At 40.2% G+C, this 18,465-nt stretch overlaps 1 protein-coding gene across 2 annotated transcripts in view; it reads left to right on the forward strand.

Moving 5' to 3' along the window:
* The window catches only part of Tyn (trynity), a 94,697-nt gene that overhangs the window by 25,439 nt on the left and 50,793 nt on the right, over positions 1 to 18,465 (forward strand). For both annotated transcript variants that reach the window (XM_083043221.1, XM_083043222.1), the window contains exon 2: positions 11,140 to 11,205. In XM_083043221.1, the coding sequence (XP_082899347.1) occupies positions 11,140 to 11,205 (66 nt within the window). The remainder of the gene's footprint in view (positions 1 to 11,139; positions 11,206 to 18,465) is intronic.

The following is an 18,465-nucleotide window of genomic DNA, read 5'->3' on the forward strand; positions in this document are numbered from 1 at the left end:
CTCGGATGAATCGAACGAGAGGAGCATCGAACATCATCGAGAAATCAGGTTATCTGTCACCGAAGTCAGAGTTCCGTTCTTACTCTTCTCAAATATCTTATATGGCTTAGCGTTCTAGCGGTATTCTCATCAGATGCCTTGGAATACTTTTAGGCTGACTCTTTCCTCCATTTATACCTTTCCGTTATTTCATTAGCGTGAGTCAAAAAACACACACATCCTCTCTCTTTGAAGTTTGTTCCGGTAAAACTCGCGACATAAAGAATATTATAAATCTTACGAATTTTCGAGAAATAATATTTTCAATATTAATTATATTATTAATATTATTAATTATTTTTAATCTAATCTTAATTATGAAATAGTATTTTAAAATGCAATATAATATTCACGTAGGATACCTAAATTAAGTAAGATATGAAACTTTACGATATTACTAATATTTAGTCTTAATAGACAGATGGTATCTGTTGTTAGCAAAACATCCTGCGTATATATATCTTATCGCGCTAACGTGCTAGGGTCTTATTTGTACGTTTTTATTTACACCTATTTTCTTCATTATTTTTATGTTAATGAAGTTACATCAACGAGAACGGAAGTGGCTGGTTTTGACGGCATTCATCCGCCATAATCCGCGTAGAACGGTAGGAGTATCATTTGCATAGCACCCTATTTGCAAGATCGTACTTCGTTAACCGGCGATGATCTCGCGATCTAAGACACACGAGAAAGGGTTGAGAGGAGGAGGGGGGCGTGCGAGCATAAAGCAATTATTTACGTCGTTAAAATTAAGAAACAATCGAATAATTTGCCAGTAAAAAGCGAGCATGCGCGGAAGCTTTCCGTGCGAAAGTTGTAAATTTCTTCTCATCTTTCCGACAATAATCCGTTCCGGGCTGTCGGACGTATTACGAGGGGTAAATGTATTATTCCAGCTCTTATTAAACATGGATACCCTTGGGTTCAATATTAAGAGAGAAAAGAAAAACAAGAGCCATTGTAGGTAGTCGTATTTAAGAAAATTCGATGAAACGATATATTTTATCTCTGTAATATTCGAGATTTTTTAAATATATAATTTCGTGTATAAAAAACTGTTTAACGGATAAAATTTAATAATGGGTATTTTCCTTAATTATAAATAATTATGATGTGTGCGACTTTCGTCGTTATATACGTACTGCACAATTTTAAATAATAATAGAGAATAGAATTTTTCTCGATAGGAGGGGAATTCTCTCCTTAGACGAACGTTCCTTCGCTCCGTTCGTAATGCCGAGGCATTACCGTTTTCGCGGAGCGATAATTAAGATCCAGATCCGGCGAAGATCTCGAGTTCATCTTGATCATCTTGGGCGGACGGCATCGTCGGTGAATAATTGCGCCATTATACTGAAAATTTGATTGTCGTCGGTGCGCGAGGACCCGCGACGCGTGCGACCAGGACGAATCAAGTACCGTAATAATCTTTTGTTACGCGATGGGACACGTGACTCTGCGATATACATATACGTATATGAACACACGTTTTATATACATACATATAAGTGTATACACTCTGTGTCCACGAGCGCGCGTGTGCGAATCGAGCGGTACGCACGCGCGGGGCCGCCCGTGTTCCCTCAATTAATAAAAGTACTGCAAAAAACGGGATCGCCATTGTAATTAAAGCACGATACGGAAGCTACTGCTCCGCCGAGTCGCTGCGCAGAAGCGCGGCGAGGAGCGACGAGAAGGTGAATCGTGCAAGAGAAACAGAAAGAGAGAGGGAAGAAGAAAGAGATACGCGTATACACGCGGAGAAAAACAGGGAGATAAATGAGGGAGAAGAGGAAGACGAGAGTGGACACTGGTCACGCTTCATGCCAATTTAACTCGATCTGGATGCACGACGATGACGACAACGGGAGGTGGCGAGAAGCAGGAGAAAAAAAAGAGAGAAATAACGTAAGCAGGGTGTCTACTCCTTGAAAAAATCGGGGATTATCATTTTCTTTTATTTTGAAAAATCCGGGAATTCTCATGGAATTTTATTGAGACTAGGAGAATTTTTTCAAAAATTTATATCTTTGATAATTTTACTCTTATATATTGCAAGCGGTCGATTAGTTAGCAATCGTATATGTTATTTAGCTATTATTTTGCTTTCTAGAATAAAAAATGCATTTATTATTAAATTGACTGTGTTTAGTTTTTAAAAGATTTAAGACTAGTTTTTTTAAGACCCTGTATTTAATTAATAAGAAACATATATCTAACGTGTCTGCAATATCTAAGTTTTTATTCAATATTAAACTCTCGTGTGATTTTATTGACGATCTCTTTTTAGTATCAAGGTCTTATGTAAATTTCATAGAAAGTTGTTTAATTTTTTTTTATAATGAAATAAATTAGTCCTTAAAACGTTCCAGGGGGAAGGAAAATTTAAACGAATTTTAAATAAAAAATACTTAAAAGGTCAGAGAATTCTTAGGGAATGTTTTTACAAAATTTGACACCCTGGTAAGAGAATGAAGAGAAATGGTCGCGCGAATGACGAGTTATGAACTCTCAATGACGTAACTATGATTCACGTGATGTTTAACATCCGGATAACACGGCGAGATGTATTTATTACCGGTTGATTATAATTTACTCCTCGGTATCGACGCAAAGTTGAAGGCATCTTTCGAGCAAATTGTAGAAAATTACAGACGATGATTGGAGAGAGGATGTAAATATGTGTTTATCATAAGAGTTTAATTTTAACCGAGCTCTGATAAGGAGAGAAAGAAAGAGAGAGATTCGAGTTACATCTTAATATTGTCCGGCTATTTTTTTTCTGCGAACGGTAAAAACGACCACCGCAGGATGCGACGTGCCTGAATATTATTGACGTCGTTGTAACGGGGGACGAGTACGCGGAAGCGACACAAGTGCAAATCGGCGATGGAGGAATGACACGGAAAGTTGGCAACAAACAGGAAGACGAGCGGAAGCCAACGAGCGACGAGCGTGTGCGAGTGAACCGGATGGCGAAACGACTTTTTGAGCTGGTAAACACTCGCACGACACCCGAGCACAGCACGGTACCGTTTTCTTTCTCTCCTCTCGTATTATACCCCTCTCATTTAAATGAGAATTATTCTTCTCGCACGTCGGACGCAGAGATAATGCGACGCGACCCGCCAGTTAATTGACGCAATCATCATTTATTCGAGCGACAGTGCAAGTCTTTTTCGATATATGTATTAAAAGTCTCGGGACACGCCTGGTTGAGAGGAGAAAACGCGTGAGGGAAAAAGAGAGAGAGAGAAGAAGATAAGTTATGGACTGTGTATTAAATTGCATCGTATAATTAGATCATCGTGCGATTACATCGGATTAACTTCTTACATCGGATCTGCATCTTAATGCTTTTAATGGCTCGGAGAGAGAGAGAGAGAGTCATTCGCGCAGATATTAATTTTATATACATATTCTTGCTTCGGTATATATACAAAGTGTGTTCCATGCGAGCAGTTAATGCATAAGAAACAAGGCGAGTGTATCTTTAATTTATCAGTACGGGCCCGTGTGTGCCAATAAAGTATCATATAGTTTCGCAATCCCAGATGCTCGTGACGTAGCGTAATTAACGTTGTTGCGCGTTGTAACGTTTCCGGAGTCGATGTAAATCGATGATATTACGGAACTCTTCTTTAGCGAAGCATACGAGATTACTGTAAAATGTCATGATATTACACCCGGTGGGTTCCCACCCTCCCCTCCTTCTCCCGGTATAATTTATACGAGGAAGCGAGGAGATTTACTATGTTGCTCGCAGGAAGCAACGTCGCGGACGATTACGCGAGGAAATGTCGTTTTCGAGATGGTGCTTTATAGCGAGGAAAAGCTAGGGCTCATCGATCAAGCCTACCGCAAGAACGAACACGCATCCCCATCCTATCTCGGGATCATCCGTTTCGGCTGCTTACGTCCGACCGCGTCTATGATCGATTCGTACTTCTTCTTGAGGCATACCTTGTTCGCGTAATAGGGTGCTACATTCTGTGAAATGATATATATAATTTTACAGTGAATGTAACATCCCTCCTATATATAGGGTATATAATATATATTTTTTAATATATATTTTATGAGAAAATCTTTTTCCTATACATTTTTGATACATGTGAAAATTATTTATTTTATTTATTAATTATATATATAATAATATAAAAAAAATATATATTAAAAATATAGAAAAGATTTCTTTAGGAAAATTTATACGAAGAAAATCTATATATTATATATATATATATATATATATATATATATATATATTTATGTGTGAAATTTTCTTGGAAAAGTTTTTTTATACATTTTTGATTGAAGGCGTACATGAATTTACGATGCGCTAATTACCCTTTCTCAGAAATCCTCGAACCGCGAAACTTCGAAGCGGATCTTCGCGGCAATTTCACACGACACCTACGACGATGAACCATCGCGATAAAGTCGCGCCACTCGCAGAGTCGTATATCGTTCTCAGACAATCGTACGTGTCGAGGGGAAACAGAGTGCGAAGAATAAAAAAAAAAAAAAACAGCAGCATGCGAGCTACATATATACTCTGGTAATTTCCGAGGAGTAAACGCGACTTCATTACCCTAATCTCGCTCTCTCCGCGAGATCGCGGACCGCGAACGCGGTCGTTCTGCGCCCAGGGGAGACTCGATGCTCCGCGCGTGGTCCTCGTAAGACGAAGACGAGTCTCCTCACAAGAAGAACGAACGAACGAATCAAACAGAACGATCTTCCACGTAGTCGGAGGTGGAATCGCCTCGCCGCTATGTAATTCGAAATGATTTTCTCGCGCGCGGACACCACCTTCTTCTCTTTCTCTTCTCTCCCTTCTCCTCAAACCCCCCCCGCAAACCGATGCACTGTGTCGGCCGTGACACACGCTCGACCAGATTCCATCCCGAGCAGATCCTCCTCCTTTCCCGGGTGCCCCCTTACGGTGCCCGCTCGTGCGTGAATCGTACCGCAGGGATAATACATCGGGGGAGAGAAAGAGAGATAGATATCGGTCGTTTTATATTATCAGCAGGCCGCGAGAAGAGAGAGAGAGATATCGAGAAGAACCGCGGTCGAGAGAGAAGCGGCGGGGAAAAAAGCCGGGGCAGAGCACGTAGCAGATACAAGAAAGGGAGACGACGGGGAGATTGAAGAAAAGAAAAAGGAGAAGAAAAATGCCCGTGCACACTCGTGCGATTATAATTGGCACGCGAAATTGCACGTGAATAATTATAACGTAGATCGCAATGCGTTCAAATTATCGTTGAGATTATGGATAATCGTGTCTGTTCATTTTCAATGAATGATGAAGCATTGAAAAGCCGCCCCGGCTTAGATTTTATAAACTGACATATAATAACTCTATTTTTCAACAATTAAGTGAGCGCTGCGTGCACTTTACCAAAGTTGATATTAACTTATTGTTATAGTTCTCTTATTGTTGGTCGGTTTACTTGTCAGAAACCCCGTGATTTATGCATTCATTGCTCGTTTATATTATATGTTAAATCGGCTTACATCATCGCGTTCTTCGAGTACTAAAGTGTTTTTTATCTGTCAATTTCTTTGATGGATTACATATGCAGCGATTATCTTTTGAGTAATATTATGTTATTCTACATGCTTATTAATTTTTAAATCTGTTTTATTTTTTTATTTTTTATTTATTTTTTATTTTATTAAATTTTTATTATGTTTTAAATTTTTAATAGATATACTAAGGTTTTATTAACTTCAATTATTATCCGTTTATAAAAAAGTTTATTCACTGAAAAATTTGCAATAACATTATTAAAACTGACATAATTTGACGAGAAAATCTTTAGTAAATATCTGTAGATATAAATTTACGCTGTCAATCAACTGAACTAGAATTTCACTAGCTAGAACTTTAAAATAGAATAATATAGTGAATTTTATCGTCTCTTTTTATAATTGGCAACGTTTTACGACATAAGAAAAAGTACGATAAAATTATCAAGTCTCGTCTGATTCGCGTAGGCTTCTGTATAAAATCCGAATCTTTCAAAGAGCAAGTGTATAGTGGACAAGGGGGGGACTCTCTTGGAAACGAAGGGAATCGCGTGAAAAACGAGTTTGAAGGGAACCGAAGAAAAATAAATGACAGGGCGGGAACGACAAAGAAACAGATTGAGACCAATCCCTCGATTTTACTCGTCGTTTACTTCGTCGTGCGCTTATATCTGTCGGCGGGATAAAAAGGAAACGACTAAACGGGTGTTCAGAAGGCTGAAAGAAATTGCACAGGATGCAACTGTGCAGCCCGGGGTAGAGGAGGGGAATATAAAGGAAAGTAATAATGCAGAGAGAGAACCTTCGCGTTTCCTGCAACACATCCGCTCGGCTTCTTTTCTTTTCGAAGATCGCGGCGAAGAGGGACCAGTTCGTTACGAGCCAAGTTTCTCGAGTCTAAGGACCTTGCGTCTCTCGGGAACGACCTTGGACGACCTTGAACGGCCCGGGAGTGGGCTTCTGCGTGTCGGTAGCCGACAAGACCGTGCGACTTCTCGCGCTTTGACGATTCCCGGTTCGCCATCCTGTTCACGAGCACAACCGCTTTTTTTTTCTGTAATAACTTGTAGGATGATAAAACTTTTTATGAATGGACAAGAAAAACCACATAGATTCTATCTTTTATTGCAGAAAAGTTGTTTGAGAAAAATGTCGGACTTATTCCGGCACATTTTCCGCCTGCATAGTATTTTAATTACATCATAATTTCAACTGATTCAATAGTTATGAAGATTTTCTGTCGTTGAGTAATTTATTCTCGAGAAACTAGTGATTTTTAAGAATACATTTGAATATTGAAACATCCAGTGTACATACGTCATTCGTGAATGCATGGTATTTTTTTCCGAAGCCTTATAATCCGGATATATATTGTATAATAATGTATATATACATATAGTTTCAATATTCAAATATATTTTTAAAAATATATATTTAATTTTTTTTAAAATAATACATTTGAATATTTAATATCAAGGATGTATATATTTTTTGAAATAACTCATCGTTGACGAGAGAACAGAGAGACGAGAATTTTTGAAACGCTCAACCAAGAGATCTGAATTCTGCGGTTTATTCGTCGAAAGTAAAAATTTGCTTTATGTACCGCATCGGAAAAAGATTTTTTTTTGTTTCGATAGGAAAACGGAACTTTTCGGATGTTTGTAACGAGCTCTTGTTTCGTTGTTAAATGGCCCGCGTCGAAACGCTCTTTGTTCTCCGTGCGGTGTGAGATGATCGCGCGAAGGTCGGTAACTCGTCCGGGTCTGGCAAAACCGTGTCCAATCTCCACAATCGTGTATCTCCATTAGAGTGTACAGTTATGATATACTGTGAGCCCCGGTATATCGTAACTGCGCTGCATTAAAGCGCTTACGGTCTCGACAACGAGACCTCGTCGTATATGGCAATAAGTCAACACGTTCGGAGCCGATGTTCTTTGAGAAATTGCAAGTCGGATACTTGTCCTTGTTTACCGTGCTCCCTCTAACGAGGAATTGCTTTTCCCGTTTCATCGTTGTCGAGCTATCGCGATATTTCACTAAAACATCAGGTAGCAAATCTTTAAACCTAACCACTAATGATTCGATAGGGCACTCGGGGCTTTATTTATAATTGAAAATGTACTATTTTCATCTCAATCTACACTGCAAATGGTGCGCAATAATATATTTTGCTGCTTATTGAACGATGAATGAATACGCAGTCTAAAGTTCCCTTTAATTGATTTAATTTAAACGATAATTCACGAGAAAATTTAGAATAATTTTTATGTGTTATGTAATAATATATATTTGAATATAAATAAAATACAAAATATAAATATATAAAATAAGAATAAGTATGTAAAATATAATATAAAAATACAAATAAAATTATATAAAATACGATTTCATATCAAACTCTATATATGACACATAAAATTAGATATTATAATTAAATAAAAAATTCTTCTGGGTTTATAACTTATATATTATCTTGATTAAAAAACAAACAAGTGATGAATTCATCAACTATGACTGTGAACGACCTCGCCTGCATCCCGTTCGAATTTTCCGTGCAATTGATCGACATAGCTTACCCATTAGCAGTCATCATCGTCATGGGCCGAACGTCGTCGCGTGCGTAATGACAGTGCTTGTGCATATATATTATTTCTATCTTAGAGTCCCCCGTCCTCTCCGGACAATCTCCAGTTTCCCACAGTCGCGTTGCTCCGAGTGTGGAATTCCGCGAACCGCTTTCGCGTCGCGAGGGCTATCCGCGTCCTGGGTTTTCAATCTTCGGAGGCTTCTCGAAAAGTTCCTTCGGGGTATATATGTACTCCGCCTTCCGTGTTCCAGCCGCGGATGGGGATTTGAGGACGACGCGGCACATTAGAGACGATTAGACGTCGTAATGTCGTAGATTACATTGCCGACTTAACGAGCCTCGACCTCTCGACCGGCGCCGGGAGATATGTATGCCCGAGTAAAAGTCTGACTCGACTCCGCTATATTCACTCGAGCGTCGATGGCTTTTCGCGGCGCACGAAGCAAACTACATTCACAAGTATTTTAATCAGAGATGAGTACACAGAGAGAATTTTTTTTAGAATTTACCCTGAAAATCATGGTGATTATGGTACGGAAAGAATTTTATGAGAATTTTCTGATTAATATTTATCACAATAAAAAATAATATCTATCACAGTAAAATATAAAATATGTTTGATTAATTTTACTAAAAGTATGGTAAAATTAATCAAACATATTTTTAAAATTCTTTCCATACCATATATTGTCCCACGATTATAATTTTCAGGGTAAATTCTAAGAGAAAATTCTCTCCGTGTACACAATAATTTGTGTGTGTTTGAAATATCAAATAAGAATATTTCTTTAAACTAAATATGGACATGCTTTTCAAAAATTAGCCTACAAGATTTTATGTAATTTTTTTCACTCTTTCCATATATGTATATCTTAAAATCGAAACTTTAGAGGACATCTATATTTCGAGTTTTTTTTTCTCCCGTCTGTAGAACCTTCTAACAGTCTAACAGAGTTTATACGAGTCTCGCGGAAAGAGCGATGCGGTATATTAAAGGAACGATTGCATAACGCAAAGATCGTACGGGTAACATTAGCAATGTAATGAGCTCCGGTCTGCTAATGCATATCCAAGCTAATTGCCAGATTATGATAATACTATCATAATTGATAGGAAATGATCTTTCAAGTGTGCGCGTCGTGAACTTCGCACGAATTAGAATTCAAAGCTTCGATGAGAAACGCATAACGGAACGTCGTGCGTGATAACGTGCCTCCGATGATAATCTATGTGTGCGTTCATCTGTACATGTCTTTAGACGACCTCACATAAAAAAAACTATATAATGAAATCGCACGGTTCTCTTTGCGGATAATTATTTTATATATATGAATTCCTCCGATCGTCGATTGAATTTGATATGTATCTTATCTTTATACAATCTCTTTATATAGCTGAATCACAATTTCGCTTCTTCTCACGTTCGCGCCGCGATCAAATCTCAACTGACGGAAAAAAAAAAAGAAAAAGAAAAAAATTGCGAAACGTCAACGATTTAATTGCCTCGACGCGCGATTTTATTTTTTTCCTCGCTGACAGGATTCATCTCTTCCCGATGCGCTACGGGAGGTCGGCGACCTCCCTAGACCTGGCGGTAGGTCTTAATCTAAATACACGCGTGCTAGTGCGAATGCACTGTTGGTTTCGCGGCGAATGGTTCTTTCTCTCTCTCCCTGTCTCTCTCAGATTTAACCGCGCAACATCCGCGAAGCGTGTCGTCCCGTTCGCGATACGCCTGACGTGGACCAGCCGCCGCGCCGGTGACATCCGAGACTCGCTGTCGCTTCCTCCTTCTCGTAATTTCCTCATTCCATCGCGAGGAGGAATTCCTCTTCTCTTTCTACCATCGACCCGTCACTTCTCCTCCGTGTTCTTCTATTTCTTCTGCATCTTCTCTCTCTCTCTCTCTCTCTCTCTCTCTCTCTCTCTCTCTCTCGCTGCTCTCCTCTCTCCGCCCCGTTAAGTCAGTTGCTCTTCTTGATCGAGAAATAATTTATTATATATAGTTTTTCTTATATATACGGGATTTAAGAGCGAACATCCTTGCGTCATTATCGCCGAATTATCGTATTTCGGTTTCGATCTTATTCTCGCAACCGCACTCTTCCGCGTCTTCCTTACGCGACATCAGCAGCTTCGTACGTTTTGCTCAAATATGTTGTAAACAAAAAGAAATTAACCAGCGCTCCGTATTTCTTTGCCTCGATATCCGCTGGGTTCCCATCGAGATACCGTACAACTGATGCGCGCGGTTTTTTTTTTCTTTCTTTTCGTCGCTCCTGTTTTTCCGCATGCGGTCTTCAGCTTCATCTTCATCTCCGCGATTCCCCTTCAACTAGTGTGACGTGAGCGCCCGGACATTGACCACCCAGCGAGTTCCCATCCGTCGTTGCTACATTAGTGGTCGAGAACTTTAAAAAAAGATCCTTCAATGTATATTACGGCCCGATACCTATGAGTATATAGCTATCTATCTTCGATATTAATAGTTTGCGCTGTCAGTGAAAATCATTCGACAGCCGCAAATTGCTGCGATGCTATGTATTAGCTAAGAATACATACGATCGTGTTCAATCATGTTGTTCGTCGCATTTAGCCGCTTATTGAACGCAACGCATTAATCGAGCCGATTAATAATGTGCAGGACAGCTGCATAGTTTGCGGAATACCCGCGATTTTCTACGCGATCTCAAAATTAAGATATATAGAATTGTATTTATCAAGTATATATCATAATACTAGTGATCGATAGTTGTTTATCTTTCTCCGTATCATAAATCATAAAGATTTCCCATACAATTCTGAGAAGAATATTAAATACTCGTGCATATACATACATTTTTAAAAGACAAATTACAATACTTATTAAATCATTTATTAAATTTTTTATTAATTAAAAGACATGTATTATATAAGCATATTGTTTATTTAAATGCATATATTGACCATAAATTTATATTAATTTTACAGATTTGTACACGTGGGTCACTAATGTCAACGTCGCGCGACCACTCCACTCCAAGACTACTGCGTAACGTAAGTACACGATCTTTATTTTCTGCGCGACACAAAATCCTGTCGATCTACAAAGCTACCTTATTGCTGCAATTGAATAGAATGAATTGAAGAAAAATGTAAAAAAGACCGGAAGTGTGTTGCAATAACGCATACTTTGGGTGCACAAATAATAGAAGGAATGGACTGTAACTCTGGCACTTTGACAGCAATCGATCGCTGTTAAGTTCCACATCAACTTGCCGTAAATTCTCACGCGCGTTCGCATCTATCTCTCTCCCTCCCTCTTCTAGCAGAGTACATGACAGAGAAGGAGTGGTCTGAAAGTGGTTACCGCTTTCTTCCGCGAGCGAGGAGGCCGCGAATAATCGGAAGTAGCGCGACGACGGCGCCGCTTCCTATCGCACCGTGGCGAATGTTTTTTTTTTGTCGTTTGGTCAAGACGATTCGTTCCGCCCCGCGAATCGCGCTATGCCTGTCATTTCAGGCGCCCGGAAACGGAATACTTGTCTCTCTCTTCAAATACAAATGGCACGAGCGATCGGAATCTGCGAAGCGAGAGAGAGACTCGCTTCTCTTCGCCCTTTCTTTTGAGGCGATTATAAAATTGGGACGAGATTATCGACGGGCGATTATCGCGGCGTTTTCGGAACACGCCTCACTCGGCCGGTTTGAATTCGCTCGATGTGTCCCGATACCGTTACAGAACAGGGGACATCACGCGAAATCGTAGACACGAAAGAGGCCTGCGCAACGGGAAATTCCCGGTGAAAGAAGTGTGTGAGTTACCGATAAGACGGGAGTAATGATCCTGAGGGTTCGTTCGTATTTAATTCACGGTTACGTTATATTCCGTTTTATTATGGCGTTTTATATTCGCTAGTTCTCCGTATAGTTTATCATCGCAATTTTAAGAATTTTAATATGCTCGATAAAGTCTTCACTCTTCTTTGGAGAATTTTAAACTTCCTAATAAAATTGTTAAGTTCCTAATAAAGTTTTAAGTATGAGTAGAGTTCTGATGCGCAAGTGTTGAAAATAGAGATTCAAAGATATAGAATATTCTATTTCATGTTTTTTTTAGAAAAATTGATTATAATTTTTTTACTTTCGATTTATCATATAAATAATTAGAATTCTAATATTTTTTGATAGACATTTGTTGAAGTGTTATAAAAAAATTCGAAGTGTTAGAAAAAAATAGAAACTTTTATTTTTTATTTCATCGATTCGAAGGTTGAAAATAATTGTTACAATTCTTATGAGAAGCTCCAATGATCGAATGTCAGAGATTGAATGTCAATGATATAATGTCAGAGATAGATGGAAAGTGACTAAACAGGTTTTGCAATCAGACACACGTTATCGAAAATCATTTTCTACGATCGGCAGACAGAGAAAGTAAAATCATCGGGATAGGATTTAATTCACTATATGACAATAAAATAAAAAAATTGAGCTAAATAAAACAAGAATAAAGAAACATTTTGAAATCACCCAATTATAATAAGAGAATTAATATACCTCCGCGTTTAAATTCTTTCTCTTTATATTTAACTAGTAATAGCTATAATAACCTACTAACGTTAAGTTTTTTGGAATTTTATGAAATTCTATGTATATTATCAAAATTATGACATTGAATTTAATTATATTTTTGTGCAGCTAGAATATATTATTAGGTGAATCAAAATTTCAATCTTGTATTGCACAAAAAGATACAATATTCATAATATAAATTATATTTATATATTATGAATATATATTGTACAATGTCAATATATTGTGTCATTTTGGTGGATGTTTTAATAAATATTATATATACTTTTTCTATTATCAAAATTATACGAGATATGGTTGTATACATAAAGGAATAATTTAATTAAATTTCACATTCAATCCAAATATTATGACGCGAATGAAAGTTTCAATTTTGCGCGTATTATGAAAAAATATAGGTATATCATAATTGTGTTATGTGGAGTCATAATGTGTGTATGTATCATTGAGAATCTGACAACTATAGAATTGGAAATTTATGGTATCAAGATGTATGAAAACTTAATATATAAAATATTAACATTATTGAAAAGGTTAATACTAAAAAAAACTGAAAATTAAAAAAATACATACATTGAAATTGGCAGAGTATATTTTCTCTTGGATATTAGATTATCGCATCTATGTATACTCTCTCGCGACTTATATCATCAATCCTCTTGGTCCGTCCATACGGAAACGCAACGACGAAGAAGGCCGACGCGAATAAAACCGCCGGCAAAAGGAACAACCCATTTAGATATTCCCGCCGATCTCTCTCTCTCGGCGTTCCTAGCCGTTCATCACGATTTCTTAGTTTCCTTCGCATAAGTTTCCTCCTCCGCCTCGTCCTCCCACACCCGCCCCCGCGCACGTAATCACTATATTTTAGTTCATCCGTTCGAGAGGCATCGACTCTCTCGCGTGCGGCAGCCAATGGGATACCAGGCGGCTTTCCACTCTTCTGGGTTCAGGGTCGGTCAAGGACTCACTCGCGCGCGCGCATGATGTTGGCACAACGACTCGGCCGACAACAACGTGGTGGTGCGAAGAGAGATTCAGAAGAAATATTCGCAACTACCTCTTCTTCTGGGCGCCCGCGAGATTCCTAACCGACGAGAGAGAGAGGGGCCGATGTTTAATCCTTCTCGAAAGATTAGATCCGCCGATAATTACGGTTATTACTCATTAAACCGTAATTTACCGAAGCGAGCGAGCGAGGAAGCTACCGACAACCGTGCCTAAACTTATCAAACAGCAACCGCGCAAATCACGGCAATATCGTGCTCGATAAGCGCATCCTCGGAAGAGATCCTCTGGATCCGACCAGGTGGATTACTCCGGTTGCGGCGAACTCGGGGTGCTTAGAGGTCGGCGCTTAGTTATTACGCTCTGTTGAAGGGAAAAGGAAGCTTTTTGTCGGTTACAAGAAGGAGGAGAAGGTGGCGACCGCGAAGGACGCGGAAGAATAGGGTCCCTCATTATTTTCCCTGCGATCATCCTCCCCCGAGATGATTTCTCGTTTCGACGATGTTTCTCCTCTCTCTCTCTTGGATCGGTGCTTTAGCCTCTCTTTTCTATTTTTTTTAAATTTTTTATTGAGGATTCGTTATTCTCTCCGCCGCACGATGCTCGTCGGATACGATAAAGACTTGAAATCGTCGCCCTTATCTACGTCCATTGCAATTATTTCGCGCGCTAATCTTCTCAACGACTTCCGCCCCGTCCCCGTCGTTCGTTCTCACATTCTGTCGTTATACGTCCTTTCGTAGCGCCTCGCTGCGCGCAATAAACATCGAAGATCGATCCATCGGACACGAGGGGGCCGACGACCGTTCAACAAGTTCTCCTCTTTCGCTATACGGCATTCTCATCGCGTTTAGCATATCCGCTCTTATCTCGTCGCGTCTCTCTTTCTCCGCAAAGTAATGTAGCCGCGTATCGTGTATCGGCGTAATTATTGTACGCCGCGAGAAATTGCACGTCCTAAGCACTTATAGTCCTCCTCACTTCATCGATGACGAAAATAACTGCGTCCGTATATGACGGGAATAAACAATCCCGGTTGGAAAATGACTTCGCGCGGTTACCGCGCCCTTTCCCATTCACCAATTTTCCCATCATCTTCACGTGTCCGCGATAATATAACTGGAAAAAAAATTAAAAAAAAATTGATTCCATATACACAATGGTATACGTTTGAGAGATGGATGTACGTTCGCTCGCATCGACGTATGTAAATTGTTCGCCATCTCAGGGGAACCTAGTTGAGTGGAAATAATTGATTATTCTTCCGCTAGAATTGTTCTCTCTCTTTCTCTCTGTAAACGCTCGTGAGCCACGTAATTCCAATCGAAACTCCTCAAAGCTCGATAAAATCTGCCTTCGTGGCAATTTCAGACTTCGTTATTATCTCCGACGTTGTACTATGTCCGGTCACGTTTATCCGTATATACGTTCGATCGTAATATATACATATAAATAAACTTCACCGAAGGTTAAAGTCGCTGTTCGTTCAAACTAGATGATAATTGCATTACATTCCGCGCGATTCGTTGGCACTTATTAACGTTCAGGTCTCTCCCGAGGCTCCCGTTCGGAGAAAAGCCCGTGTGACACGCATCTCATTATACGTAGTACGTAATAACAGAGGCTATCGCGTATAAGAACGGTGGCCTTACACACTTCTGGTATATTCCTCTCTTCTTCATTCGCGAGATGAAGGCACATCTTCCTGCCTCATTTTCACGAGCGATGTTCTTATCCTCCTTCCTCTCCTCTCTTCTCCCCTTGCCGACACTTGCTTTTCTCTATGGTCTAAAAGTGATTTCTCACCAAGGTCACGCAGTCTACCGTCGGAACGGGTCTATTTATAGATACCGCGGCCAAGACACGCGGTAGCGATGACTTCAGGGTCTGCTTCAGGTTCTATCGCTCGCGAGAAGAGGGTCGTTGCGGCGGCAGCAACATTTTAGATACGGACGATCGCGTTGCTATGCGCAAGGTAGGCAGGTAGCATAAACCGAGCATGAAAATGACTCGGACGAGCTTCCTACCTTATAAGGCAGCCGGTGCGAAATGGCGATCGCTACTATCGCCACCGCCGAGGTCGTCTTCGTCGTCGCGGCGGCTGAGCAAAAGGACGAGAACGTCGTCGTGTAGCGTACCGGAAGTCGCTTATGCGAAACTAGAGAGAGAGAAAGAGCCGCTACCCGTTCGATTCAAAGGAGAAAGAAAGATATCCACCACCACCACCGGGTTGCCAGCCGCGAGTGATGAATGCGGGAGTTTTAGCGAGCGTCCTTAGATTGTATTCTCTTGGCTACACCGGATAGAGGTTTCGCATTTTTCCCCAGAGCGTTCAATAGAGTTATTGTCAGCGGCCTGCGAGGACTCGGACAGCGGGACTTCCGACTTTCAGATGCTACCGCGATAACGCGAGCTTGCGTAAGGATTTATGACTCGCCGCTGATACGTTTCGTGATCTACTTGGTAGCAAATTGCGCGTTGGATTATCGCGAGAGGAATCGCGCGGTGAGGATATTTTCGCGAGATCGATCTCGGAAGAGACGATAGAGAGCCTCTCTAATGCACCATCGCCATTATTCAAAATTATTGCTATGTCTATGGGCTATATCGCTTCGACTCGTCTGAGACTTCTCTCCGAGAGGAGAAACGTAATATTTACGTAGCGTCGGGAGAGAGAGAAAGAGAAAAGACTCGAGGCAAACCTGTCCGGGGACCACTCTCCCATAATCCACCTTGCACACTCCGCATGTATGTGTGATGATGTATCCTCGCGACATCTGACATTATGTAATATTACGACGAGGCAAAAGCAAACTCTCTCCCGGGTGCGCTTCCCTGTTATTCAGCGATTCCGTCGCGGTTTGCGACGCGCTTTGACACACGAGTGTGCAGACGAAGAGTAGCGGCGGCAAATACTCCGGTAAAACGTCGCATTCAGCATGTAAAGAGCGCTTCTCCGAGTAATATGCGCAACAACTTCGTTACGCTCTATCACGGGAGGCCCCGGAAGGCCCCAGCGAGGCTGCTTGCTCTCCCGCTTCTCATCGAAGTCGGCTTTATGCGTCTCCTCTCCGCGAAAGGAAACGCTCGTTCGTAATGTCCGATTCCCTGCGCGAGATATCCTGTCGGGCTGGTTGCCGCCGGCTGACAAACGCGAAAAAAAGTTTAGCTATCTGTTTCTGCGCTCCCTCTCTTTCTCTCTGTCTTTCCGATGACCGCCCCGCGGATTATGGGCTTGCAAATTACGCGGTTTGATTAATGACGAGTGCGCGATTCTAGCGCGCCGTCTCGCGCAAAAATTCGCTTCTCCGTATTTTGCCCTGTGCATGTTTTATATATATGTATATGCGCAAATGTTGTGTAATTTAATGGCCGCAATATTTACGTCGATGCGTGTGATTATTGCGCGCAGCGTCGCGATCAGACGTTATCAATGTAACCGGGTGGAGTCGCAATCTTCTATATGTGTGATTGCTTTATTTCTGACGGCGCCTTCCGCTCGCGGATTAACTCGCGCACGAGATACTCATCTGCTGAACGAATCACTTACACATCGGTCGCTTAATTGTTTAATAATAACTCCTATTCAGTTCTTATGACAAAATAATGATGTTTAATTGAATTCAACAGAGACGTTCTAATTGATCTAGGTATATTTGCGTTTAAAAAATTATTTATTTAAAAAAATTTATACACAGAGAATTTTCTCTTAGAATTTACTCTGAAAATCATGGTAATCGTGGGACAATATAGAAAGAATTTTATGAGAATTTCTCTGATTAATATTTATCACAATAAAATATAAAATATGTTTGATTAATTTTACTATGCGGTTTAGTAAAATTAATCAAACATGTTTTATTGTGATAGATATTAATCAGAAAAATTCTCCTAAAATTCTTTCCATACCATATTGTCTCACGATTACCATGATTTTCAGGGTAAATTCTAAGAGAAATATCTCTCAGTGTATATATAAATATTATATAATACTATAACAGAGAGAGTATTGTGTTTATATATATAAAATTAATTTATATGAATTATTCGCTATCTGCGATATCTCGGATATATTATTTCGCTTCGCGCTCGCCGTCGTTTTGAATTTCACGGTTCCGTCGATTTCACCCGCTAACTATCCCCCGAGACTTGACGATCCTCCCTTCCCTCCCCCACCGAGAGCAGCGGGATCCGATGATTTTCTCGAGCCTTTAACATTAAGTCGCAGCCGTCACATTGAATTCCGTCACGTCTGACACAGCTGGTTGCAACTCTCCTGTCATGGTAGACCGCAGACCACTGTTTCTCCTCTCCGCACGAAATCCGCCTAATCGATTCCCGGGCGATGACACGCGTCTACGATGGGCATGGTTTTATAAAGACGCTCTTATAATAATAAGACACTGTAGAAAGCGGCAGTAAATAAGTATATACCTACGTTCCTTCCTCCTCCGTTCGCCACCGACGCGCTTTACTTTACTTCTTGGTATTTTTCCTTCGCGCGTGAACGGTTTTTTTTTCCCGATACATGTAAGAAACGTCGAGAGAGAATCTAAATTTCTTTCTTATAGCACTTTGATAAGTTATGAAAATTTTTAGCATTTATACGATCGCAAAAAATTGACATCGTAAAGATTGAAATAAACTTGATGAAGAATTACGGCTCGTTTGTAAACGAGTAAACGAGAGGTCATAAAAGAGTGAAATTAAAAT

The sequence above is a fragment of the Prenolepis imparis genome, unplaced genomic scaffold, assembly GCF_030444845.1.
Source record: "Prenolepis imparis isolate NDT839.2.m4 unplaced genomic scaffold, iyPreImpa1.0 SCAF_7, whole genome shotgun sequence".
NCBI lineage: Eukaryota > Metazoa > Arthropoda > Insecta > Hymenoptera > Formicidae > Prenolepis > Prenolepis imparis.